Below are 26,000 nucleotides of genomic sequence, written 5' to 3' on the forward strand. Positions count from 1 at the left end.
CAAGGTTCCAGGCCCCTGCAATTAAACAGTGGCCGTTGGGGGGTGGGGAAGGGGCCTGGTTCCCCCAGCACAGGCGATGGCTGCTCGGGTGAGGCTGGAGCACCCCTGGACCTGCAGTAGGCACTGGGGGGCTGGAGCAGCCCTCTGCCCGTAACCAGTAAGCATCACCTGGTTAGCCATTCACATCCCTCCTATGAAGATCTTCCACCTCCCTTTTTTCTTTCCAGGATTTCAAGCTCTTCTGTCAACTAGTTTCTCTTCGGGTAAAGTTTTCTTTTTCTAGGTGTGGTCTTAGATCTGGGAGCATGGTGAGTGCGGCCCCAAGAGTCTTAGTCTCATTTTTACTCTGTGTCGCACGTTGGGATTCCTGATTGGGGCCGTCAGTTAATACAGAACTGGACTTTTTTTAACATGGTGGGACCATTTTTGTTAGGTGTTAAATTAAGATTCAAAGGCATAAGGATGAAGGCTTGCGCCGTTGGAGATCTCAGGTGAAATGTCATTCACTGGGATAATCTACCTGTTTCATAATGTTTGCATCACTGTAATACACATAATCAAATAGCAGTGAACTGATGTGAATGCAAAGAGCAAGCTGCAGTGAAAACAAGAAAGGGTTGGGAGTGAGCGGGGAAGGAAATACAGGCAGTCCCCGACTTACGTCGGATCCGCACTTACGAACGGGGCTTTCTCGCCCCGGAAGTCGGGGCGAGAAAGCCCCGTTCGTAAGCTGCTCCGGTGCCCCTGGTCTGCTGGAGACCGTCTCCAGCAGACCAGGGGCACCGGGCGGGTTCCCGCGCTTCTGAGGCTTTGCCAGAGCAAAGCCTCAGAGGCGTGGGGAACCGCCGCTGCTGCCGCTTCAATCTGGGTGCCTGTGGTCTGCTGGGGACGGTCCTCAGCAGACCACAGGCACCCAGATTGAAGCCGCAGCAGCGGCGGGGTCCCTCCCTCTGAGGCTTTGCCAGAGCAACGCCTCAGAGGCTCTGCTCCCCGTGTCCCTGGTCTGCTGGGGAGGGGGGGGGCGCAGCTAGTGTGCTCCCCTCCCCCCCCCCCCCCCCAGCAGACCAGGCTTTTGTTTTGGACTCTGGGGCAGAGCAGCTGGGGCGCTGCCGATTGGTCCTGCAGCGCCCGCTCTGGGCACTACTGGACCAACCCTGCAGCACCCCAGCTGCTCTGCCCCAGGTCTTGATTCAGCCGCTGCTGGTCAGTTTCAGCAGCGGCTGAATCAGGACCCTGGGGCAGAGCAGATGGGGTGCTGCTAGGTTGGTCCAGTAGCACCCAGGAGCGGCGCTACTGGAGCAACCCAGCAGCACCCCAGCTGCTCTGCCCCAGGCTCCCCAAGTCAGCTTCTGCTGAAACTGACCAGCGCTGACTACAGGAAGCCCCAGGCAGAGTTGCTCTGCCCCGGGCTTCCTGGAATCAGCTGCTGATCAGTTTCAGCAGCAGCTGACTTGGGGACGCCTGGGGTTCTTAAGTTGATTCTGTATGTAAGTCAGAACTGGCGGTCAGTTTCAGCAGTGTCTGAATCTGGACGCCAGTTCCGACTTACATACAGATTCAACTTAAGTACAAACCTACAGTCCCTATCTTGTACGTAACCCGGGGACTGCCTGTAAAGAATTGCTGCCCTGTCTAAAGAATTTATTTTGGATCTTTAGTTGGACTTAACCTTATGGGAACTACCAGATGAAAGTGTTTCTGCAGCTTCCCGAGTAAGTCGTGAAATACAAGTACAAAGATCAGGTGCTGACTAAGGGGTACACATTTAGTTAAAAAAACCTGAAATAAGAAAGCTACATTAAATATGAGTTGGAAAGACGTTGCATTAGCCAGGAGGGTGCGGGCTCCCTTGTGCTATATAACGTAAGCCCGGAAGGATTTGATTTTTATCAGAAAAGGTCGATAACCCCATACGCACCCATCAATAATAATAGAAATGTACAGACAGACAAACCTGAATTCTGCCAAGTCTCTCTCTACTCTGTAGGGATGTTAAATTGTGTTTAATCAGCTAATTGAGTAGTCGATGGAATTTCCATCAACTACTTGATTAGTTGATAACGGGTGGAGCTGCAGAGCTAACCTGGGAGCTAATCCCATTGAGGCCCTGCCTTTTAAATGTATTAAGCAGGCTCTTAATACATTTAAAAGGCAGAAGCACAGCTGGGGGGACCCAGCGTGAGCCAGGAATCCGCTATCCCAGCTCCCATCCGGTTCCCCCGGCTACGCCTCTGTCTCCCCTGCCCCTCCATGGAGACAGTGTTGGGGGGGGAGGCAGAAACTGCCTTTTAAACTGGTTCCCGTTTGCTGCCTTTCTCTGATAGATGCAGCGGGGGTGGACTAGTCGAGTCACTGCTTGACTACCTGATAAGCATGTGCTTATCGGGTAGTTGACTCATTGCTTACATCCCTAATACCCTGTTGAAACAAATCCAGATCCGATGCGGGATGCCCATCTTGTGCCCCTTGTGGATTTTTACTTATGGCTATTCTGCCCAAATAGAATTAAAGGCATGGAGCCCTGATATGGCATTAATATGTACACAGTCTTTTGTGTCCATCTTTCCTTTTCCCCTTCCCCCCAGCCCCTGACTTGAAACAGTGAAACACAGAACACTTTTCAGCCGGTCAAAGAAGTACACTTAAAAACCATTATGAAAATAATTTGACCAAAGTATTCAATTTTCTAAGCTCCTCCTAGATGATTACAGAAAATACGCTGCGGATATACCCGTCGGCCATGCCCACGCCAGGCGTACAGAAGTGGCCGCTTGTTGTTCACTGCTATTTATCCCTCGGCACTGGAATTCTAAAGGCCATCACTTCACTTTGTTCTGGGATGAGATCGTTGGCCTAAATTGTTTCTGCAGTTGTCTGGGGTCGAATTCTGAGGGCAAATTCTATGCGCTCTTCATGGCTTCAGTAGAAGCCACTTACACGCATCTGAAAGTCCCATTGTTTACTGCAGAAAGACACTGAACACTGACAATACTTCCTTGGGCTTGTAACTTGTCATGCTGGCTTGTTTCCTCTCCTAGGCTGTTCTATCTTCAGTGATGTGTTAAACAGCAAATAGCCCAAACTCCCACCAGCAAGGTAACACTCGTCTCCTCTGCTACCTTGCCAAACAGGGGTAGGTCCCTTTGCCTGCTTACATATGGATTTCTGGTTTTGAGAGTCCTTTGCAGCTTACTTTTCGGATCCAATGCCAACGCCCCATTTTTGCTTTTTGGATTTTGGGCATTAAGCTGAGCGTACCTTTGACATGGAGATCAGGACTGCAGGAGGCAAGCCACGGTATTTAATACAGACTCCTATGTTCTCCAGCCCTGTGGGAAAGGCAGACACGACACGACTGATGGAATTATTTTTGGCTGGTTTTGGTAAGCGCCTCATTTCCTTAAGCAGAGGCAGCACACCTCAGCCAATGTCTCTGGGCTTTCAGGCAGTCTCAATATCCTCTCTCAAATTTGGAGAGCTTTGCCTCTGCAGAATATAGTCGGAGCTCTTACATCTGGAAAACATTTAATGTGTTCACTTACCCTCTCCAGTTCTCTCTACAAAGTTAATCCGGAAAATACCTTCTTTTAAACCCAATTGCTCCCTGCTTCAGCCTCCTCCTAGTGGTCTCTTTCCATTGTTCTTTAAGCCCCTTGTGAACTTGGGGAGACTACCTGGTGCATGTTACTTGTATGCTTGTGTTCCCTCCAACTGTGTCTGCTCAGCCTGTCGTGAAGGGAGGGATATGGGGAGGAATGATACAAGTTCATTGTCTACCAAGAGCAGTCTCCCTTTTCAGGAATGCAAATGAATAACTAACCGCAGCTAGGAGTCATTCACTTCTGGGTTTCTTGGAGAAAACGAGCCGGTCCCCTTAATGTGGCATTGTTCAGGATAATTGGACTCCAACGGGTCTGTCTGCACTGCAGCTGGAAGCAACCCTCCCAGTCTGGGTTGACAGGCTCACGCTAGCTTGGCTTCAGCTAGCGTGCTAAACGCTGCAGCAGAGATATAAGCGACTAGTTGACTATCCGATAAGCAAAAGCTTATCAGATAGTCACCTAGTTGCTTTCCCCCCTTGCTGCCTCTATCAGAAAGAGGTAGCGGGGGAGGGAGGAGAAGAGAGGGTGCTGGGGGAGCCAGTTTAAAAGCCAGTTCCCTCCAGCTCCGTGGGAGGGGGTAAGGGCACGGCGGTCGCATTCCACCTTTGAAATGTACAAGAGTCCCTACTGGGACTCTGCTGGCCTCAGGCTCCATAAGGTGTTTCAGTCTTTGGGGCTCTTGCGCATTTCAAAGGCGGAACTTCCGTCTCTTGCTACATTTCACAGCGTAAGCGCCCCTATCGACTAATCAAATAGTTGATGGACATTCCATCGATTAGTTGATTAATGTCATTGTAACATCCCTACACTGTAGTGCTGATGTTGCAGTTCTGAGAGACACTCTGGCCAGCCACCCGAGCTCAGATGCTGGAGAGCCCAAGCTGCCACTCAAACCACAGCGTCCACACAGCTCTTCTTAGTGTCTAAGCTCAAGCCAAGTTAATCGGGTCTGAGCCAGGCCGGGAGACTTGTTCCAGCTGCAATGTAGACATACCTTCATAGCTTGTCTGGATGGGGAGGTTGCATCAGATTAGTTTGTTCACTCTACGTGCAACAATTGAACTATATCAAACTGACATGCCTCCACCCTGCTTAGTTATGGTACTTTCCTTAGTCAGCCTTGCATCCGTGCATCTCCCCACTTGTTCAGATTACCAGTGCAGCACGCCAGGCAGAGGTCTGTGCTGCTCTAATGTGTCTTGCCATGCCTTGTGGCCTGGCCTGCCTCGTGAAAGCTGCTGGAAAACTGGGGTGTGAAGGGCTCAAACTAGCAAACGCCCGTGATTCCTCTCCAGGGCGTTTGCTAGTCACAACTTCCACTGATTTCAGATCTTCAGCATCTTCGCCTCCCTTCAGCTTACAGAGACGTGCCTCTGAAGAACGCCAACAGAAGCCTGAGTCTCTTGTGGTGTCCTGCTGGGGCAGATTATGTTGAGCATGGCCTATCTTCTTGGCATGGTTCTGTCCAGGCCAGGAGCTATCCATTTGGAACGAGTTCCTGGATGTTGGATTTGGCTATTGTATGTCAGTTACCTTGAGTTGAAAACCTCTACAGGAAAGGGATTTGTCCCAGAGGATACAAGTATTGAGAGCAGATTGGGGATAGGGATATAAAGGGTTAACCGGTCACCCAGTAAGCATCACCCTTACCCTCGCTGACTGGAGCGGCTCCTGCCCAGGCATTCCTAGTTAACCAGTTAAACTTAACGTTTAAGCTGTTAATTTTTTAAACAGGATTTTACATTTGTAGTTTGGGACGCTTGCTCAGATTTGACCTGGTTAGCGTGGGATGTTACATCACAGGCTTGTAAAACAATTCAAAGGGAAAGGGGGATTGAATTGATGACTTCCTGACATCTCTTCCAGCTCTATGATTCTGTGAACTGCAGCTACTGTCTCAATTGCGTTCTCAATTGATGTATCTTTCTCCATTCTCAACTCTCAGATACCCTTTGCGACGAGGCAGCTCTTTCACTTTCCTGACTCCTGGGCCCCACTGGGACTTCACGCTGGTGAGTAAAGCCTGTATTGTAATTGTTAACAAGCATTTGACATGCCATCAGAAATAATCTAAATAAACAAGCAGGTAATGTTCCTTCTTCCTGGATGAGGGAGAAAGAAACATGCTGTTCTCTTTCTGGTTAGGCAAATACAAACGCTTCCTCATTGAGCCATTCTGAGACTCTTGAGTGGCTATTGTTGGCCTTCACTTATTTGTACGCTTGTGGGTCTCTCAAGATAGTCCTTGTGTTTATTTGGGCTACAGCTTTTGCTCACTTGGCAGGAAAAATGTGACTGGGCTGGTACTTGAAACAGGATTTAGAACAGGCCTACAGAGTAATCTTTTGTAACAGAGAAAATCTGTATCTGATTTACAGGTAGAATAACTGAAGCAACCATAAACCTTACTGTAGTAACCCTGGTGCTATATTCTGCCTAATTCCTTCTTTGGCTTGCCTTCCTTTGGTCACGCATTAGGGCAGGTTGTGTAAATAATAATGCAGCAAAGTAGGGGAAATTAAAAGCTGACTTAATTCAAAAAACCCTCAAGTTTTAGCTGGTGGATACAAATTAACTTAATATTCATTTTTGAACCACAATGCGGATTAGATTCACTCAAGCCATCCTGCTCCTGTGTCACAGATTGAAAGCATTTGAAGCAATAATGTTATTTCTGTTTTCTGTGTGTGCTTCCCTCTGCTTTTTTCTTTGGTATGCTACTGCTTTATTCTCTGATGTTAAGTTAATGTTGCTAGATTTCATACCTCACCAATGAGAACTGCAAGGAGACTGATGATGAACAAATTAACTGTTTATCTACATTCCCCCACCAGTTCCCCCTATCAGTCACAACTACCTGTTCTTAATCTCTCAGTGCACTTTGTTTCTCCTTCATCCTGTGACTTACTGGAGACAAGTTCTGGGTGAACTCGAGAGAATTCTTCAGACTGGGGCTTCTCTCCGCATGGTTACCAACAGTAAGGAGGGCTCACGTGTTTAAGGAAGGATTCACTTTACTTAAATGAGCATGAATATGTGACGAAAGCAGCTCAAAGAAGGCATGAGGCGGGAGGATGAATCCCTGGGTTCTGTTTTCTTTGAGCCTGCATCGTTGCTACAGAGTTTAGGGCCACATCTACCCTTGGAAGGCTTTGCTGGTGTACTTATATCAGTCCCCGGGTTACATGGATCCGACTTATGTCGGATCCCTACTTACAAATGGGGTGAGGCAACCCCGCACTAGCTGCTTCCCCCCAGCAGATCAGGGAGACGCGAAGCTAGCGCCCCCCTCCACCCCCCCCCCCAGCAGACCAGGGAGACGTGGAGCGGCTTTTCTCAGCAGACACCTCAGCTTGAGAATAGAGGACTGGGGGAAGTGAGGTGTGGGAGAATAAAACTGAGCTCTGGAGAAATGTTTGGCTAGAGTTTCCCCTACAATATGTACCAGTTCCGACTTACATACAAATTCAACTTAAGAACAAACCTACAGTCCCTATCTTGTACGTAACCCGGGGACTTCCTATATTAGCAAAACATCTGAGGGGTAGCTGTGTTAGTCTGTAACTTTAAATACGAGTAGTCTTGTGGTAGCTTGCAGACTAACAAATAGGTACGACCATGAGCTTTTGTGGGTGAAACCCACTTCATCAGATGAGTTGGAGTGGAAATAACAGGATCCAAGGTGTGTGTATATAACAGCAAAAGCAGTTATCTGACAATTGCAGGACCTGGGTTAATGAGGCTAATTAAGTGGGCTGGATGTGTCCCATTCATAGCTTTTGATGTGAAAATGTGGATGTCAAAGGCAGGGGAAATTGGCTTTGTAGTGCGTTAATCAGTTAATATCTTTTTTGAAGCCCAAGTGGACAGTGTCAAATTTGTAAATGAATTCCTGTTCAGCAATCTCTCTCTGCACATCTAGTGTGAATCCAGCTATACCAGCAAAACTGATTTTGCCACCGGAGCTTGTTCGAGCCAGGGCCCTTCCTCCCCAAATGAAATAAGCTATGCTGGTGTGACTGCATCTATACAAGGATGTTTCCATGGTACATCTATGTTTATGGTGACCATATTTTCTGAACCAAAATTAGGGACCTGTTAGCCATGCCCCCTGATTCCCATTAGCCACGTCAGCCTGCCACAAGAAATCCCACTCCTGGAGGTAGTACTCCCGGGGTCAAGATGGACAACATGACTGGAAGTAAGGGGTGTCATGTGACTCCTCTAAGAATGCCTTCCATTGTCCTCTATCAACAGGGATAGGTTTGGGCCCCCTAGGACCTTCCCATGCAACTCTGCTGCAATTGCATTAACCTAATTTGCATTGCATTAACTGGGGAGAGGCCGGGTTTGCCTCTGTTTCAGTGATTCTCAAATGTTTTGGCCTGTGAACCACCTGGCTCAATGTAAACCTTTCTGCGGACCAACAGTTGCTAATGGAAACTCACCGTTAATTACATAATTATGCCGGAGCTATTTTGCTAGTGCTGCTGCTAGGGAGAACAGTTTAATTTAAATTATTAAACAGATTAAGTGTTAACTTTCTCATGTTAGTTTATCAAACTTCATTTTAAATAAAGCAATATATTAATTTATGTCCAACTCGCAAGGTTTCAATGTTTTCTTCATGACAAGGGTAGGGAGCCTTTTTTGGATCGGGGCCACTGACCCACAGAAAAATCAGTTGGGGACCACACAAAGTGAGAAGCAAAAAAACCTCCTCCAAAGCCGCCCCCAACTAAGACATCACGCTCCTCTGGCGCGCCAGCCACACGGGACGAGGGAAAGAGACCGGGAGGACTGAGGTTCAGGGCTTTCCATAGGCCAGATTTATTTTTCTGGGCTTCCAGAGTTAGTGGATTTTATGGACCCCCTTAGGCTCTGGGGTGGGACAAAAATGAGGGGTTCAGTATGTGGGACAGGGTTGCTGGTGTGTGGGATAGGGATGAGGTGAAGGAGATAGGGTGCAGAAGGGGGAGAGATTGCGAGGTCTGTGTGGGAAGTGGGGTGCAGAAGCAGGCTGGGGGTAGGGTTTCTGGACAGTTGAGAGTGTGTCTGGCCAGGAGTTAGGGTGCAGGAGGAAGGGAGCGTGTTGGAGCAAGTTGTGGGTGCAGGATCTTGGTGGGGGAAGGGGAGTGAGTGAGAGGGATTGGGGTGTGGGGGTCTGGGCATGAGGGGGATGGTTACCTGGCTTTGCGCCCCCTTGCAGCAGGGGAAGCCTCTGGACAGTGCACTGCTGCTCCCCCAGTGGGGTGGAAAGGGGGAGAGTGCTCACCTCCCCCCCCCCCCCCACACACACAGCGGGGATCCTGGTGCAGCTGCGAGGGTGCTGTGGGCGGGGCGTGAAGAAATCCCAACCTTCCCTGCCAGACCAGGCTCGTTGCCTGCGGGGAGGGGAGGGGCGGGGGAGTGAGAGCAGCAGTGCACAGACCGTACCTGCTGAGCCTGAGCGCATCCTGTCCTGCAGCCGCCCCAGCTGGACTCGGCGCAGCCCCTGCTGGGGCTGAGGCAGCAACTCCAAAATCCAGAGGTCCGGGGCAGCTCCTTCAGGTTTTGCCTTGGATCCCATGGCGGCAGCGGCAGGAGCTGCTGTACTAACAAGCAGCCTAGTGGAGGAGGTGGCGCTGCCAGACCAGGGGCTCCGTGTGGCAGAGGCAGTCTCGTGAGGGGAGGGAGAGAAGCGCACGGTGGTGGAGCAGTGAGTGGTGTGCTGGCTGGAAACCGCGCTCTACCGGAAGCCAGCCCAGCTGCCCCCCAGAAAAACTCCAATGGGGCCGCTGTACTGAGCAGATGAGGCTGCTGCGCCACACGAGGAGCAATGGCACGGAGCCATTCATACCTGCAAGCCGGTGTCCCCATCAAGTGGCAATATGTCCAGCGGGGCTTTCCGGGACATTTCACTACTTGATGGGGACACTGGGATAGAGTATTTAAATTTGGAACATATGGTCAGCGTATCTGTTGGTCACCACATCACACTTCATCGCACCCCTGAGCGACGTGGCTATGCTGTCAAAGTTTGCAGTTTAGACCTGGCCTATTTCTCGGGTTCCAATGGGCAACACAGCCACCTAACCCAACCTCTTTTTCCCCCATTCCCATGTCTACATTAGCCCTCCTCTCAAACATTGCATGGCATGTTCACAGTCAAGGCCCAGGGGATTATGGGTAGCCACACTAAAAGTTGGGTTCCATCTTGACGCTAATGTGGGACCAGCTCACTAGAAATCTTTGCATGGTCCCATATTTGGCACCAATATGACCATATTGCTTTTAGAGAAGCAAGGTGGGCGAGGTAACAGTTTTCCTCTCTTGACCTTGTCAAAGGCTTTCTGGAAATCTAAGTATACTAGATCCGCTGGATCCCCCTTGTCCGCATGTTTGTTGACCCCCTCAAAGAACTCTAGCAGATTAGTAAGGCATGATTTCCCTTTACAGAAACCATGTTGACTTTCCCCTAACAAATTATATTCATCCATGTGTTTGATAATTTTAATCTTTACTGTAGTTTCAACTAATTTGCCCGGTACTGACGTTAGACTTACCAGTCTGTAATTGCCAGGATCACCTCTAGAGCCCTTTTTAAATATTGGCGTCACATTCGCAATCTTCCAGTCATTAGGTACAGAAGCCGATTTAAAGGATAGGTTACAAACCATAGCTAATAGTTCTGCAGTTTCCCATTTGAGTTCTTTCAGAACTTTTGGGTGAATGCCATCAGATCCTGGTGACTTGTTACTGTTAAGTTTATCCATTTGTTCCAAAACCTCCTCTGATGACACCTCAATCTGGGACAATTCCTCAGATTTGTCACCTAACAAGAATGGCTCCGGTTTGGGAATCTCCCCAATATCCTTAGCTGTGAAGACTGAAGCAAAGAATTCATTTAGCTTCTCTGCTATGACTTTTTCATTTTTGAGGGCTCCTTTAGCATCTCGATAGTCCAAGGGCCCCCACTAGTTGCTTAGCCGACTTCCTGCTTCTGATGTACAGTAAAACTCCGATGGTCCGACACTTCTGATGGTCCGGCACCATCAGGAACCCGGAAGTGCTCTGGGCAGCCGGACCATTGGAGCTGCTCTGCCCCCAGCTTCCCCGATTCAGCCGCTGCTAAAACTGAACAGCGGCTGAATCGGGGAAGCTGGGGGCAGAGCAGCTGGAGTGCTGCCGGGTTGGTCCCGTAGCGCTGCAGGACCAACCTGGCAACACCCCAGCTGTCCCCGATTCGAAACTGTCCAGTGGATGACTCCAGGAAGCCAGAGGCAGAGCTGCTCTGCACCGGGCTTCCTGGAATCAGCTGCTGGTCAGTTTCAGCAGCAGCTGACTTGGGTACACCTGGGATAGAGCACCTGGGGTGCTGCCAGGTTGGTCCCCGCAGCACTGAGGTGCAGCGCTGTGGGGACCAACCCGGCAGCACCCCAGCTGCTCTGTCACAGGCGTCCCGATTCAGCTGCTGTTGAAACTGACTAGCAGCAGCTCTGCCTCGGGCTCCCTGGAGTCAGCCACTGATCAGTATCAGCAGTGGCTGACTTGGGGACACCTGGGGCAGAGCAGCTGGGGTGCTGCCAGGTTGGTCCAGTAGCGCCAAGGAGCGGCACTACCAGACCAACCCGGCAGCACTCCAACTGCCCTGCCCCAGGCGTCCTGATTCAGCCGCTGCTGGTCAGTTTCAGCAGCGGCTGAATCAGGGACGCCTGGGGCAGAGCCGGGCTATCGGAAGGGGAGTCTGAGGGGTCTGGGGTGGCATCCCCCCCACCCCATCCCAGACCCCTCATAGCCCCCCCTTCCGATAGTCTGGCATATCTGATAATCCGGCACCCCGAGTCCTAAAGGTGCCAGAGTATTGGAAGTTTACTGTACTTAAAAAACATTTTACTATTACTTTTTGAGTTTTTGGCTAGCTGTTCTTCAAACTCCTTATTATATTTTTACATTTAATTGACAAAGTTTATGGTCCTTTCTATTTTCCTCACTAGGATTTGGCTTCCACTTTTTAAAAGATATCTTTTTATTTGTCACCGCTTTTTACCTGATTGTTAAGCCACGTTGGCATGTTTTTTAATTTGGGGTACACATTTAAGTTAGGCCTCTATTATGGTGTCTTTGAAAAGTTTCCATGCATCTTTCAGAGATTTTACTTTTGTCACTGTACCTTTTAATTTCTGTTTAACTAACTTCCTCATTTTTGTGTAGTTCCCCTTTCTGAAATTAAATGCCAGCGTTGGGTTGCTGAGGTGTTTTTCCCACCACATGGATGTTAAATTTTATTACATTAGAGTCACTGTTTCCAAGCAGTCCAGTTATATTGACCTCTTGAACCAGATCCTGTGCTCCATTTAGGACTAAATCAAGAACAGCCTCTCCTCTTGTGGGTTCCAGAACCAGCTGCTCCAAGAAGCAGTCATTTAAGGTATCAAGACATTTTATCTCTGCATCCTGTCCTGAGGTGATATGTACCCAATCAATATGGGGATAGTTGAAATCCCCCACTATTGCGTTTTTAAATTTTATAGCCTCTTTAATCTCCATTAGCATTTCATAGTCACTATCACTGTCCTGATCAAGTGGTCAATAATATATCCCTACAGCTATATTCTTATTATTGGAGCATGGAATTACTATCCATAGAGATTCTATGGAATATTTTGGCTCATTTAAGATTTTACTTCATTTGCTTCTACATTTTTCTTTCACGTCTAGTGCCACAAGGCTACAGCAACACAGAAAACAGGGTACAGTATTATTTTTTGTTACAAGACTTTTGCCTGAAAACAGGCTCTGTGATCTTTAGGAGTTTGAGCCCTGATGCACACTCCACACCTGAGGACTTCCAGGCTGACAATAAGCATCAGGAAGGACTTTTGTTCCTTAGGTATTTGCCAGCTATTTTCATGCAAATGTTCCTAGTGAAACAGAATGGGTGGGAGAAAAGGAGATGACTTGAATTATTTGCAGCCTGAAAAACACTGTTTTCCTCTGATGCATTACTGGATCATGACATTCAGTCCCTGAGGGTTGTTTAATGCTAATACTAATGGCGTCGTTTTGTGTCTGTCTTTATCCAGGTTTGCTTACATGTTTTGGAAAGACTTTTACCTCAGAGTTTCATTTAAAAATGCTTCATGCTTTTTCCCAATGCCTCTAGAGTAGCCTAAATAATACTTCCTGACTTCTTTTTTTTACAGTCTAATACCTTTCAGAGAAATATCTTTTCCACATGACCCGCCTTTCACGAGGGTTTTACATATCATGTCTTTAATTGTGACTATCGCTAGCCAGACACACGTCATAAAACAGTATTTATCATGGTTGCCCTTCTGCTATGCTGGTTAAGCCTCCGGCTTTGAGCTGTTTCAACAGGTGGTTTTCTTGGAATTTGTTTCTGTCCTGGTGCCATGTAAGAATGATACAGCTGGCTCTGTGGTCAAATGTCTACATTTTGAATGAAACTATGTTGGGCAGAGGAAATGGGGAGCCGAGCAATGCAGCGCCTATTACCCATGTCTAGCCAGATTAAAAACAAAACCTTGGCTTGGCTTTAAAGTCTGGGGCTGTGTGTTAAAGACATTAATACACTTGACTTACATAAAGGGAGAGGAAAATCTTCAAACCCAAAAGGTGTGGTGTCTTAAAACCTTGCATTGTGGCATGTTCTATTAAAAATCTGTTTTGAACTTTTTATTGAATTTAATCTAAGCAGCCAATGTGAGTATCAAACCAGCCAAAACTCTTTTGAAATAATGAACTGAAATCTGTACACGCCTCACAAATGAAATGCTGCACACATACGCTGTAAAAAGCTTTCCCTTAATCTACAGATGGACCTCAGTCATTTGGCTGGGAAGTTTGTATATTGTCTTTTAGAACTAAAATATTCGGACAGAGTAAAAGTGACTGGAAACTCTAACTTTGGTTAGCTGAAACTGCAGAAGGAGGGAAGTACTTTTGTGAGCTCATGGATTACTGTACTTTGTAATTAACATGTAATCGTCAATTTGTCTGACTGTAATTGTTATCCTGTAGAAACAGCATAGTATGTACTGCTAAGACTTATTGGGGTAGAAAAGTATCAATGAAAGGACTGTAAAACAAGGTGGGATTTCTGGAATCCCGAAGGGGAACTACAAGATACAATGTAGGATATATAAGGGGACTCTCACTAACATTACTAGAATTCTCAAGGCCTCCTTAGGCTTCGCTGAGGAGCCCATATGTGCTGGTGGGGTTACCTCTTGGGGAATAATGGAATCATCGAAGTCCTCTTCAGGATTCTAGAACCCCAAATCCAATTGTCTTTTAGTGGGAGCTGGCACCGTGCTCCCTTAGGGCACATCTATACAGCAGGGCTAAAGTCGAATTAAGCTACGTCAATTGCATAGCTGAAGTCAAAATAGCTTAATTCGTTTTTCGGCGCTTTCTACATAGCAGGACGTCTGAGTGAGCACTCTTCCTCCAACTTCCCTTACTCCTCGTGGAATGAAGGTTACAGGAGTCGGAGTAAGAAGTCCTCCAGCTCGCCATTTTTTAATTTCGAAATAAAGGCTTGTAGTGTAGATGCACACTATGTTGTTTTGAAATAACGTCAGTTATTCTGAAATAAAGCTGCTGTATAGACGTACCCCAAGATTCCTGTGAAAATCCCGACTTTGTTATTAACTGCTGAGCTTGGAAACCATACAAAGTATCTAATGTCCTTAAGTAAATCCCTGAATCTATTCAAAGTGCTAACTGCCACATGGATGCACTGTCTCCATTGCATTAGTTTTTCCTTGCTGTCTTTTCTTCACAGCCATAATTGTGGGGAGCATAAAGGAACAAATAAACTTACAAGTGTATGGTGTGTGAATGCAGCCGAATGACACGTCCAGGTGGTTTTTCCTAATTCTGCCAGTGTTGTAAGGAGAGCATCCTTAGATTGCTTCCAAAATGAGGCATGCTTTCTAAAGTGTAATCAAAAGGATCAACATGATCGGTTTCTTTTATTACAGAAAAGGAAGCGGAGGGAGAAAGATGACGACGTTGTCAGTCTTTGCAGCCTTGATTTTAAGGTAAGCCAAGCATTCTGCTGTTCAACATGGTGCTCTACCAGCTTCATCTGTCGGGCTGTTGTAGTTTATAGAGCCCCCAGAAATCCCCCAGTGGTTAATGTCTTATGAAAGATGCCCAAAGGAAGAGTATAAGCACGTTCCAGTGACCGGCACTTGAGATGGAAAAGAACAGTGGTAACGATGACACTTCAAATTCTGGTTTCATTAGCATGTTTCACTTAGGCATATACACCATGGCGCTTTGAGCAAATTGGACTTGATGCATGTAATGTTTTCATATCGAAAGCTTCAGTGTGCTTATGGTTAAAATGTGGCTCAAGTAAATGTTCTGGGCATTATGTGGTGGGAATCAGAAATCTGCTTCCCAGGAGACCATCCACCCCAACCTAATCCTTTGGCAAGGGAAGATTGTTTGTTGTAGTGTGGTTCTTCTGACGGTCTCACTGCAAGCGAGTTCTGAGAACAGAGGGAGAAAGAGGAATGAGCTATTCCTTCTGGGAAGGAGTAATTTTTGAATTCATAGCTCACTAGGCTTTATGGCTTTTTAATCTTGGCTTCTAGTTTTTTGGTGGAGAGTTATTTGTCTGACGTACAGTCGCTCTTCTGTGGCCTTTGTCATGCTTATATTTGTGACTGAGCGTGACATTATAACCTCCTTATGTTGCGTTCGGGAGTGTCACAGCTTGCTGCTTTCCGTGAATAATCACTCTGTACAGAGGAAAACATACCGTGGATCCACTGTTCTGGACAAGCCTCTCTCTCTTTGTCTGGTATTTCAGTGCATGTTCCTTCAAATCAGTCTAGAAAGAATACCAGGGCTCCTGTGTCACATGGTGGTTGGGTTTTGGGGGGGTTCCCCAGGGCTTGTCTATGCTATGAGGGCTGGCGTGCCATAGCCATACTGCAGTAACCCCCTTTTAAGGGTAGGCCAGGCCCATGACTCCTCAGCAATTCTAGGAGTGCTGTGTTCCGTAAATGTGCCAGCTGGAACTTTAAAACAGTTCCAAACATTCTGCTGGGTTGGACAGAAATACCCAAACTCTGACACCGCGGTGGGTCACTATTGGGGAGAAAAATGAAAGTTATAGGTAATTTATTTGCCTTTTAATAGAGACTTTTCTCGGGTGTTTTCTCAGGCCCATTCAATGTTGAGTGTGTCTATTTGCCACATATACCGGCACCATGTTTTCCCCTCAGTGGTATCTATAGGAGACTGGGTCTGGCGCCCCCTGGAACAATGCCCACAGGTGTATAAGGTACCACCAGCTGGCCTCACCCTCGGTTCCTTTTTACCCCCAGTGATGGTGCTGGAATGTTCCTTTGCTCTAGCAAAGCCTTTTTCTCTCCAGTCTGTTTGTTGTGAACTTTCTGCTGTACAAAGTTAAAGTTTATTTTCTTCTTCGAGAGAGATTGCTCATGTGCATTCCATTTTCGGTGTGTGTGCCATGTGCACAGTTGCTGGGAAGATTTTCCCTTGCTGGATACCGTAGGATGGCAGGAGAGACCCCTCGAGTGACGCCCATATGGCTAGGTATAAGCACCTGCTGACCGCCCCCTCCATCAGTTCCTTCTTCCCACCAATGCTGGTTGTCAGCAGGCCTCACCAATGGCCTTTCTGGCACATGTCCCTGTCCAAGACGTTTGTCAAGCGGCCATGTGGTCTTTGGTGCACACGTTTACCTCCCACGCTGCCATTCCCTTCCCTCCCACACCTCAGAGTCCAACCGGGGTCCTCCATCTACGGCACCAAACCTCCTGCCGGCGTCATCAGGATTCTCCTGGTACCTTGGCTCCCCTGCAACTCGTGGTGGTTTGCACTGATGCCCTATGGGCACAAGCTGGTGTCCGTAGGCTCCAACAAACCTTCAGCCCCAGTCTCCTGTCCACCAGAGATGAAGGCTGCCCTGCTGGGAATCTCCCAAACGCTCTAGACAGGAGGGTGGATGCCCCACTGAGCAGATAGTTGAAGTGGTGACATCTATTGTGCCAGCACTGTCATTCTCTTCCCCAGATGGCAGGCCCCAAGGATGATGATGAAGGTTAGGATGAAGGGCCTTCCACTCTCTTCTGAGGATCTCTAACTGGATTAATTCCTGCGTCCAGACCTGTTTGGAGTTAGCACAGGTCCAACCGCTGCCTCTGAAGGCCTACTCGACAAGAGCACAGGTGTCCCCAGCAGTCTTCCTGGCCCATGTCCCCATCTAGGACAGCTGTAGAGCCATGGCAAGGTCTTGGGTGTTCACACATTTACAGAACATTATACTGTCACCCAAGAAGCCAGGAGTAATGCTGGTTTCAGCACAGCTGTGTTACAAACTTCAGCGACTGTCTAGGAAGGAGTACTGCAGAAAGGGATCTTGAAGGTCATAGTGGACCACAAGCTAAATATGACCCAACAATGTGACGCTGTTGCAAAAAAAGCAAACATGATTCTGGGCTGCAATAACAGGAGTGCTGTGAGCAACACACGAGAAGTCATTCTTCCGCTCTACTCTGCGCTGATTAGGCCTCAGTTGGAGTATTGTGTTCAGTTCTGGGCACCGCATTTCAAGAAAGATGTGGAAGAATTGTCCAGAGAAGAGGGGGGGAAAATGATTACAGGTCAGAAAACATGACCTATGAAGGAAGACTGAAAGAATTGGGTTTTTTAGTTTGGAAAGAAGAAGACTGAGAGGGAACACGATAGCAGTTTTCAAGTATCTAAAAGGGTGTCACAAAGAAGAGGGAGAAAAATTGTTTTCCTTGGCCTCTGAGGATTGGACAAGAAGCAATGGGCTTAAACTGCAGCAAGGGAGGCTTAGGTTGGATATTAGGAAAAACTTACTAATTGTCAGGGTGGTTAAACGCTGGAATAAGTTGCCCAGGGAGGTTGTGGAATCTCCATCTCTGGAGATATTTAAGAGCAGGTTAGACAGACACCTGTCAGGGATGATTAAACAGTGCTTAGTCCTGCTGTGAGGGCAGGGGACTGGACTCAACCTCTCGAGGTCCCTTCCAGTTCTATGATTCTATGTCCATAAACTCCTGCCCAACTCAGTTGGTACTGCTTGAGAGTCACCTAACAAGGAATGGACATGAGCAAATGTAAGTGGTCTCAGTGCCATGTAATCCACACACCTAGGCTGTATCTAGACTGCAGGGCAGTTTTTTTTTTTAAAGTAGCCTTTTTCCGAAAAAAAATGCACCTGCGTCTAGACTACAGCCACATACTTTCGAAATTAAATCGAAAGATCGCGGCTTTTCTTTCGACAGCGGTTCTCCTCATTTCATGAGGAAGAACGCCTTTTTTTGAAGTGCTGCCTGGGTGCTCTCTTTTGAAAAAGTGGCTTGCTTTTTTGAAAGTACTGCTTGCAGTCTAGACGCTCTTTTTCGAAAGAGGCTTGCAGTCTAGACGTAGCCCCTAGTGTGTGTGGTTCACACAAGTACTTGAAGAAAAAAAAATCCCTTTTTCTGTAACTGGCGCTCTTCAAGATGTCCATTCCATGACTCCTTCCCCACTGTCTGAGTTCTGGCAAGAATGAACTGAGGATGAGTTGGGGCGGGGAGGTTTCGCGTGGAATGGACACATCTCGAACACCAGTCTCCAAGACACCTCCTGAAGAGCACCAGCTATGGAAAAAGAAAACTGTCTTTTCTGCAGGGAGGGAAAAGCCCCAAAGCACAAAGAGTTAAAAGCTCACACAGTGTCTTTTGTTGGACTTGACATTTCACCTTCTTTTTAAATGGTCTGTCACTCTTACTTGGTAGCGTTGGGGTCACACCTACAAATTACACTTTGACACCCTTTTAAAAATGTTATTAATAGCTCTGATAATGCCTGCCCTTACGTTGTGTGTATTTAAAGTGTGTACGTGCCTTTTAACACAGTTGGCACAGTTTCGAAAACCCTTAAAGCCATTCGAGTCAAGGCTTTAGGGTAACATTTCATCCAGCAGTAAGTGCTCAAGTCATTTTTGACCAGGGGACTGAGGATGACTACAGGGGTGTGAAAAGCAGCGTGTACCAAAGCGCTGCGCTATAACTCTAGAGTGTGGGTGCTGTGGAAGCAAATTAAAATAGCCCTACTTGCCATTTTGAAGAGAATTACATAATGTGAGCTAGGAACCTTGTAGTGTGCTCCCCCAGCCTCCACAGGGAGGAGTTATTGTGCGGCACTTAGGTGCACCTTGCTATTCGTACCCCAATAAACCGAACCGAAGCATAGCAGGCCAGTGTAGACATAACCTTAGACTCCTAAGCTGCTGAAGTGCTTCTGAAAATGTTACCCGTAATCTCATCAAATTCATGAGTTGTTTAATCTAGTATTTGTAACTATTGGAGTAGGTTTTTAAAAAACCCTACTAAACCCTGTCCCCATAAAACCTGGAGATAGCTGTATCAAATGCATAAATTGTGAGGCCAGACGAGACAATTAGGATAATCTAGTCTGACCACCTGCACTACACAAGCAGTGCACTCCTAGCCCCGTTTTACAGATGGGCTCTATAGCACAGAGAGACTTGTCCAAAGTCACACAGGAAGACAGTAGTGGAGCAGAGAATTGAACCCAAATCTCCCAAGTCCCGGACTAGTCCCCTAACCACCTGAGCATCCTCCCTTAAATTAATTAATATAACATATTTATAACTTTAATATGGGGGGGGGGGGGTTAACGACCATATAGGGAGGGACTGTTTAGCCTGAATTTGTATTTTTTGAGTTCTTGCTAATGTCCACTCCACTTAGGCGCGTATGCGCCATGTGCATGAGTTCCGGAAGGTTTTTACCCTTAGCAGTACCCTTTGGGCCAGCCAGGGAGACCTCTGGAGTGGCACTGATATACTGGCGCATACATACCCCTGCTGGCCCGCCACCCGCTCAGTTCCTTCTTGCCGCCCATGACTGTTGCTGGAACACTTGGCTTGTGATTTGCAAGTGCGTAGGTTCCTACCTCTGACCTGTGGGCACAGCTTGGGAATCACGTTAAGTGGAATGGACATAAGCAAGCACTCAAAGAAAAAATGGTTACTTATCTTGTAACTGTTCTTCTAGATGTATTGCTTATGTCCATTCCAAATCCCATCCACCTCCCCTTCATCAGGACGTTAGGCAAGAAGGAACTGAGGGGGTGGTGGGCCAGCAGGGGTATCTATGGGTGCCACTCCAGAGGTCTCCCTGGCTCGCCCAAAGGGTACTGCTACGGGAAAACAGGTTCCGGAACTTGTGCACACACTTAAGTGAAATGGACATAAGCAACGCATCCAGAAGAACACTACGAAGTAAGTAACCGTTTTTATCTTCCTCAAAGGATTTAGGTTTGTCCCTTCATATTCTTAGAACACTGACCAAGACAATTTTAGTTTTCATGTGCCAATACATTGCCGGTATTTTAAATTAAATGGAAGAGCATTCAAAGCCCAAAATGATAGAAGCTTCACATTTTTTTTGTTTGATTTTTGTTTTCAGGAGAGCAAGTGGGATGAAGTTTTCCTCCAATTTTCAAATAAACTAGGCTAGCCATGGCCGGCTCGCGAGCCACATGCATCTCTTGGGCCCCCCCTCCCCAGGGTGTGGCTCGCAAAGCCCCTCCCCCCCCAGCTCGCAAAGCCACCCCCGCCCTCTCCTCCTGGCTCCCTGTGCTCTCCGGGGTAGGGGAGCCGTCCGACGCAGCCATGAAAGATGGAGTATTAAAGATGGTGTCGGCCGTCAGGAGCCTAATGTGGCCAAAAAGCTTCTATAAACATTTTTTCTTAAAGGGGCAGTCCTCTTTTTTATTGTTGTTGTTGCCAAAAAGTGACAAGAGACTCTTTTTAAAAGAGCAGTCTTTCCCCCGCCCCCTCTTGAGAACTTTGCCCTGGCTCTTTGCGCTGGATCCACTGATATCTCGTCTCTTTGCCTGGAATGGGTGGGCCACCCCTGGACTAGGCCAAGTTTAAGCTCTTTATGAATGCTATACTTCTCACAGTTTTGGGGCACACCAGAAATCCTTTGGTGATCCCACCTCTTCCCTACACTTTTTAGTGGGGGAAGCAACCACAGATCTATATATATATAATGCATTTTAACTGTTCCTGTTACGTTTTGTCAAATATATTCTCAGCACGTACAGCACACTGCGTTCTCACAGCTCTGTTATGCGAAGGGGGGAGTGATTCATTTTGAGATGTTCCTTAGTAACCAGTTTATGACCTTGCTGTATCTGATAGGGAGAGGACCAGGGCTGATGGTGTGCCTTGCCAGAAGCAAAATGAAGCCATTCTGAGTAACATTCGTGACTCAAATCTTGCTTGGCCTATAGATTTTTAGTGATTGTGGAAGGATTGGGAAAATAGAGTTCTCCTAAGGTGGATGTGTGAAGGGTACAGCTTTGAAAAGGGGAACTGTGCAAAGGAGATGCAAATGAACTTTATTTCTCACCAGTACATATTTTTATGGGGCCCTCTCATGCGAGTACGTGTTACTCAGTGAGTATGGCTAGGGTTTTGTCCACACTAACGCTGGAACGTCCATCGGTATTGGCAGTAGAGGGAAATTATTGCCAAGAAACTTCAGTGTAGACAGTTCCAGGGTGGGCAGGCCTGAATTTCTAATGTAAAAAACAAGCTGAAAAACCAGATCCCTTCTTGGGCCTTATTCTCCAGCATGTAGCATTTTAAAATCATTACTGGATGTTTTTGTAAAAGATAGGCTGTAGTTCAACCCTAAGTTATTGGGCTTAATGCAGGAATCATTGGTTGAAATTCTGTGGCCTGGATTATGTAGCAGATCAGACTAAAGGATCACAGTGTTCCCTTCTGGCCTTACATGTATGAATCCCTATGTCGTAATGATGCACCAAAGGCGCATATATCTGATTCTCCCTCCCCTCAACCACTCGCTCTGTCCTCATGCCTCCACCCTTGCCAGCTGCAGATGCGTTTTAAAAGAGAACTAGATCTGCTTTTGTCAGGTGTGGCAAGGAACGTTCATGCAACAACTTGCCCATTCACGGGTTGGAAAACAAATATTTGAAAATAAACGTTAAAACTAGCTCTGGCTGCTGGTCAGTCCTACAACATTTGAGACATTTGCAGTACAGTAATTTCTCATTTAACACTATAGATATGTTTCAGAAAATGATCGTGTTAAGTGAAAACGTGTTATGTGGGGTCAATTTTCCCACTGAAAATAATGGAAAAGGTGGGGGTTGCGTGTCAAGCGATGGTGTCTGTTGGGACCGGGACATAAGGTTGGGGTAGAAAGGGGACTGGGTTACAGCAGGGAGGGGAGGTGTTTGGCTCTGGAGAAGTGAAGGGGAAGAGAGAGGAAGGGGATTGGGTTGGAAGTATGCCCCTGTGACAGGTCTGCCGGGACCTGCACTGCATCCGGCAAGGGGGGGGTCACTGGGGAACGGCGCAGCGAGCGGCGAACCCTCCGCCGCTTTGCAGGGAGGCGGGGGGAAGCCCTGTGGAACTGCTGGCAACGGGCCGGCTGGGGAAATTGTGTTATTCCGGGGACGGTCATGTAATTCAAAAAACATTCCTTTAAAAAAAAAATCGTGCTATCGTGAAAATGTGTAGTGGGCACGTGTTAAATGAGGAATTACTGTACAGGAGTTTAAAGTGATTGTGCAAACACATTTCTGACTTGTACTAATACTTTGCTGGTGGGACAAATGTTTCATAAATGTCACAAGCCTTAAGTTCTTAATGTTACATCCATGTCAGCAGGATAGAAACTGTACCTTCATAGCCTGGGATCACATACAGCTAGGGTCCCAGATATCAAGATCATGGTATCTGGCTTTTAACAGAGGTCTCAAACGCTAATTTTAGAATAAAGAAAATATGTCTGTCTATACTAGTGCTCTGCTGTGTGGAATATTTGAACTTTCTTTTTATTCATTTCCATTATAATTAGAGCCCTCATGTCATACCAGTAAAAGTCAGGCTCTCAGACTACATGTAAATACTTCATATGACCCAGTAATCTGCTGATGTCATGTCCTACTTTTGTCTTCCTTCCAGAGTACTGCTCTGAATTTTTGACATAGAATATAAATATCTGCAGTGGAATGTTAAATGCAGAGCAGGGGTAGTAAACAATTGGACTGCACAGATAATGGTGGCTGACTTCATTCAAGTTATAAAAATACAAAAAGACATATGCGGCGGCCTGACTGTTGGCAAGGTCTGATTCAAGTTATGGGCCTGTTGTTCATGGCAGGATACAGGCGCCGTTAAAAACAGCTAAGTAAAAGTCAGCGTTTTTAGTTGGGATCCAGCATCTAATAAACTGAAATTTAGTTGAAAGTTATTTGTGGTGTTGGGGACTTCGCGTTTTGGAAACAAATAAAATGTTTATTCTGCAAAAGGTTCTGGATACTTGGGTTTTCCTGGTGACTTTTCAGCCGAACGGGATAGAACGCCACAGGTTATTTCTCTTGTATCCACTTGTCAGTAAGGTCACAGACCCTATCACTGATCCAGCAGCTTAAAGGAATCTCTAAAGCTGACAATCTGCCCAATGAACTGCAGGGTTGGGGGTGTTGCCATCGCACCAGCTCTACCCACCTCCCCTTAGCCACTGGTGTAACGGGTGGGACTGAGACTTCTGCTCTCTGATTCTTCTCAACCGCCAGAAATGCTTTTGGCTGTAAGTTAAAATATCTCTGATTTATTCTACCTAGTCCACATGGTCCTCTGACCAGCCCCTGGACCCAGGCAGGTGTAAAAGTGGCTTTAATAATAATCCTGCCTTTTCTATAGGTCTTTTCATCAGTAGACATCCTACCATTTACAGTCTTGTTTAATGGACTTCGCCACACAGCCCCCCGGAGAGGCATGGCCATCCTGTTACCCCATTCTACTGACACGGAGCTGAAGCACAGAAATGCTAAGTGACTTGCCCAAGATGACTTAAACCCGTGGGACTCTCTTCCTCCCCCTAAGGTTAGAGCACCAGCGCTAGCTCCCTGCTGCAGGGGTGGGGGAGCCCTGAGTGTTGCAGGCTGAATCCAGTTTGCGGGGGAAGGAATCAACTCTTCATGCTGCCATTCCCAACCACCTGCTGCGGCTGGGGGAACAGCAGTACAGGAAGCTGCTTGCCTGGAGGCTTTCCCCGCTGCTCCCATTGGCTGGTATCCTGGCCAATGGGAGCAGCAGGGGGCGGTGCGTAGGGGGTGCGGAGCTAGGTAGGCGCCCACTATACCCTTCATGAGGGTGCCAGACCCCACACTTCTATTGTCCACACACACACACCCTTCTACTAAGACCCTGCACCCCTACCCTCAGCCCGCTCCTGCATCATGCCTTCTACCCAGACCCTGCACTCCCACCCCCTCTTGCACCCATATTGTCGTCATAGGTGGTTGCCTGGTGGTCTATGGAAAGATTTACGTTGAGCGGAGTAAGCCATGGGCCAAAAAGTTTGAGAACCACTGACCTAAACCAGTCTATTAGGAGCATCTTGAATCCTACAGCATATTTTCTCTTCCCCATGGTGTGTTTATTAAAAAAAATCAGCATTTTTGTGATGTAGTGGGGGGTGCTGTCTACTTTCTAACCTTGTGTTTCTGCCTGTCTTTATTGTGTTGTGTGATTCCCAATGACTCGCTCCAAGTTTGTATTGGCCATACGCATAGACACCTAAGGGCCAGCCTGAGAAGATAATTCTCTTCCCAGAGAGCGACAAAGGGATATAGGCAGGGCTGCCTGGGGGCCAAGTGACCAGTTCCTGGGCGTGTGGGTTAATTTCGGCAGGGCAAGGATGAGGGAGGATGTTTTAGACCAAGGAAGGGGATGAGAGGAATAAGGCAGCCTACCCTGGCTCCTGTGCTAGCATCGATCCTAAGCTACACTGTGTCTCTCTGAACCAGTAAACCTTGTTCTACCTACCGGATGAGTCACATCTGGCTGCAGATGGAGGTGCAGGGTCAGGGGCTCCCCATTGCGTCTTCACAGTTCTCCACTGTGAGATCCTTAACAATGCATTGTTATAAATGAATTGTATACGCCCGGCATGTTTCTCAACAGCATGTATCATGTAAGGAGCGTCCGTGTGTCACAGTAAGAACTTTACATTTCCATAATTGAACTTCAGCGTCATCAGACTTGAGTTGCATCACAGCAAATCAGACCTAGACGCAAGATGTCACCTAGAAAGGCATGCAACTGAAAAGGGAACTTCCTGCAAATGGGTCATGTGAGTCAGTAATATGTGGCACCAGGTCCTTTCCCTCAGGGCTCTGGAATAAGAAATTATCATTAGCACTTAATAACAATGTATGTAATACTTTCTAAAATGCTTTCAAGATGCAGAACATTGTATTCTAAGCTTCTAATTAGTAATCTAAGTACCTGTGCTTGTGTGTCAGATTCCACATAATGTTTCCCCTTGTTGGTGCATATCAGAGCCTTTTCTTCTGTGAGGTTCGTAAACATTTAAATTAATAGCTTCTCCCCCTGGAAGGAGCAAACACTGGAACACCTCAGGCGCTGGTATCAGAGCCAGTTGCGTTCAGTGTCCTTCACTTCCAATTCCTGACTATATATAGTAAAACTTTCTGGCTATCCAAAACTACTTGGGTGAGGAGAAATTAGGGGTTGTGAGAAGCTTCAAAAGAGCTAATCAGACTGGATGACTGAACACAGATGTCACTTGCTGCCCAGCACTGTGCTTCATGGGGAGACTGGCTTTCTAAAAACGGCCAAGTGTCTGAATGCACTAAATGGCAATAACTTACTGAAAACACATTCATAGGAAAGACTTAGGTTGCAGCTGGGCTTGTGGAAATCCTGCAAATCCTTCCTCACTACATCTCGAAAAGATCGGCTCTCGGAAGTTCCGTGGCCTGTGCCATACGGATAAGACGAGGTGATCAAATCTTGGTCCCTTCTGGCAGAGAATCTGGAATCTGAGACTCCTTAGTGAGCTCACGAACCCTTTCCTGGAGAGCAGCAGCATCTACTCTGCTCCTGAATAAAATGGAAGCACGGGGAAATAGACAAGGATCCTCTGTTGCAAGATCTCAGAAGGGCAGTAACAAAGTGACAGAGAGACTAGAATGTGGAAGGGGTTTGATGGCCCAGTGCTTGTGCTTCCAAGTTGGGAACCAAGGTTGAAGCATTGTGTTCTAGGCCAATATGGGCTGGCAGAAACTTCTGCGTCTAGCAACCACTGTCTAACCCCAGGGCAGGCACGATACGTCTCGTGGGTCAGATCCAGCCTGCGGACCACCCTGCCAGAACCCTCAGGCACAGAGAAGCTGCTGCTTTAATCAGTTGGCTGCTCCCTGTAGCGCTCTGCTCTGGGGGGCGGCGTCCTGTGATCTCCCCACAGCCCAATCCTCAGCTCCTATTGGCCAGAAACAAACAGCCAATAGGAAGTGACC

General features: G+C 47.3%; 1 protein-coding gene across 1 annotated transcript in view; it reads left to right on the forward strand.

Moving 5' to 3' along the window:
- NET1 (neuroepithelial cell transforming 1) overlaps positions 1-26,000 on the forward strand; it is a 59,762-nt gene that overhangs the window by 19,323 nt on the left and 14,439 nt on the right. The window contains exons 2-3 of the mRNA XM_075925038.1: positions 5,548-5,614; positions 14,591-14,650. Of these exons, the coding sequence (XP_075781153.1) occupies positions 5,548-5,614; positions 14,591-14,650 (127 nt within the window). The remainder of the gene's footprint in view (positions 1-5,547; positions 5,615-14,590; positions 14,651-26,000) is intronic.

Source organism: Pelodiscus sinensis, chromosome 1 (assembly GCF_049634645.1).
Source record: "Pelodiscus sinensis isolate JC-2024 chromosome 1, ASM4963464v1, whole genome shotgun sequence".
Classification (NCBI taxonomy): Eukaryota; Metazoa; Chordata; order Testudines; family Trionychidae; genus Pelodiscus; species Pelodiscus sinensis.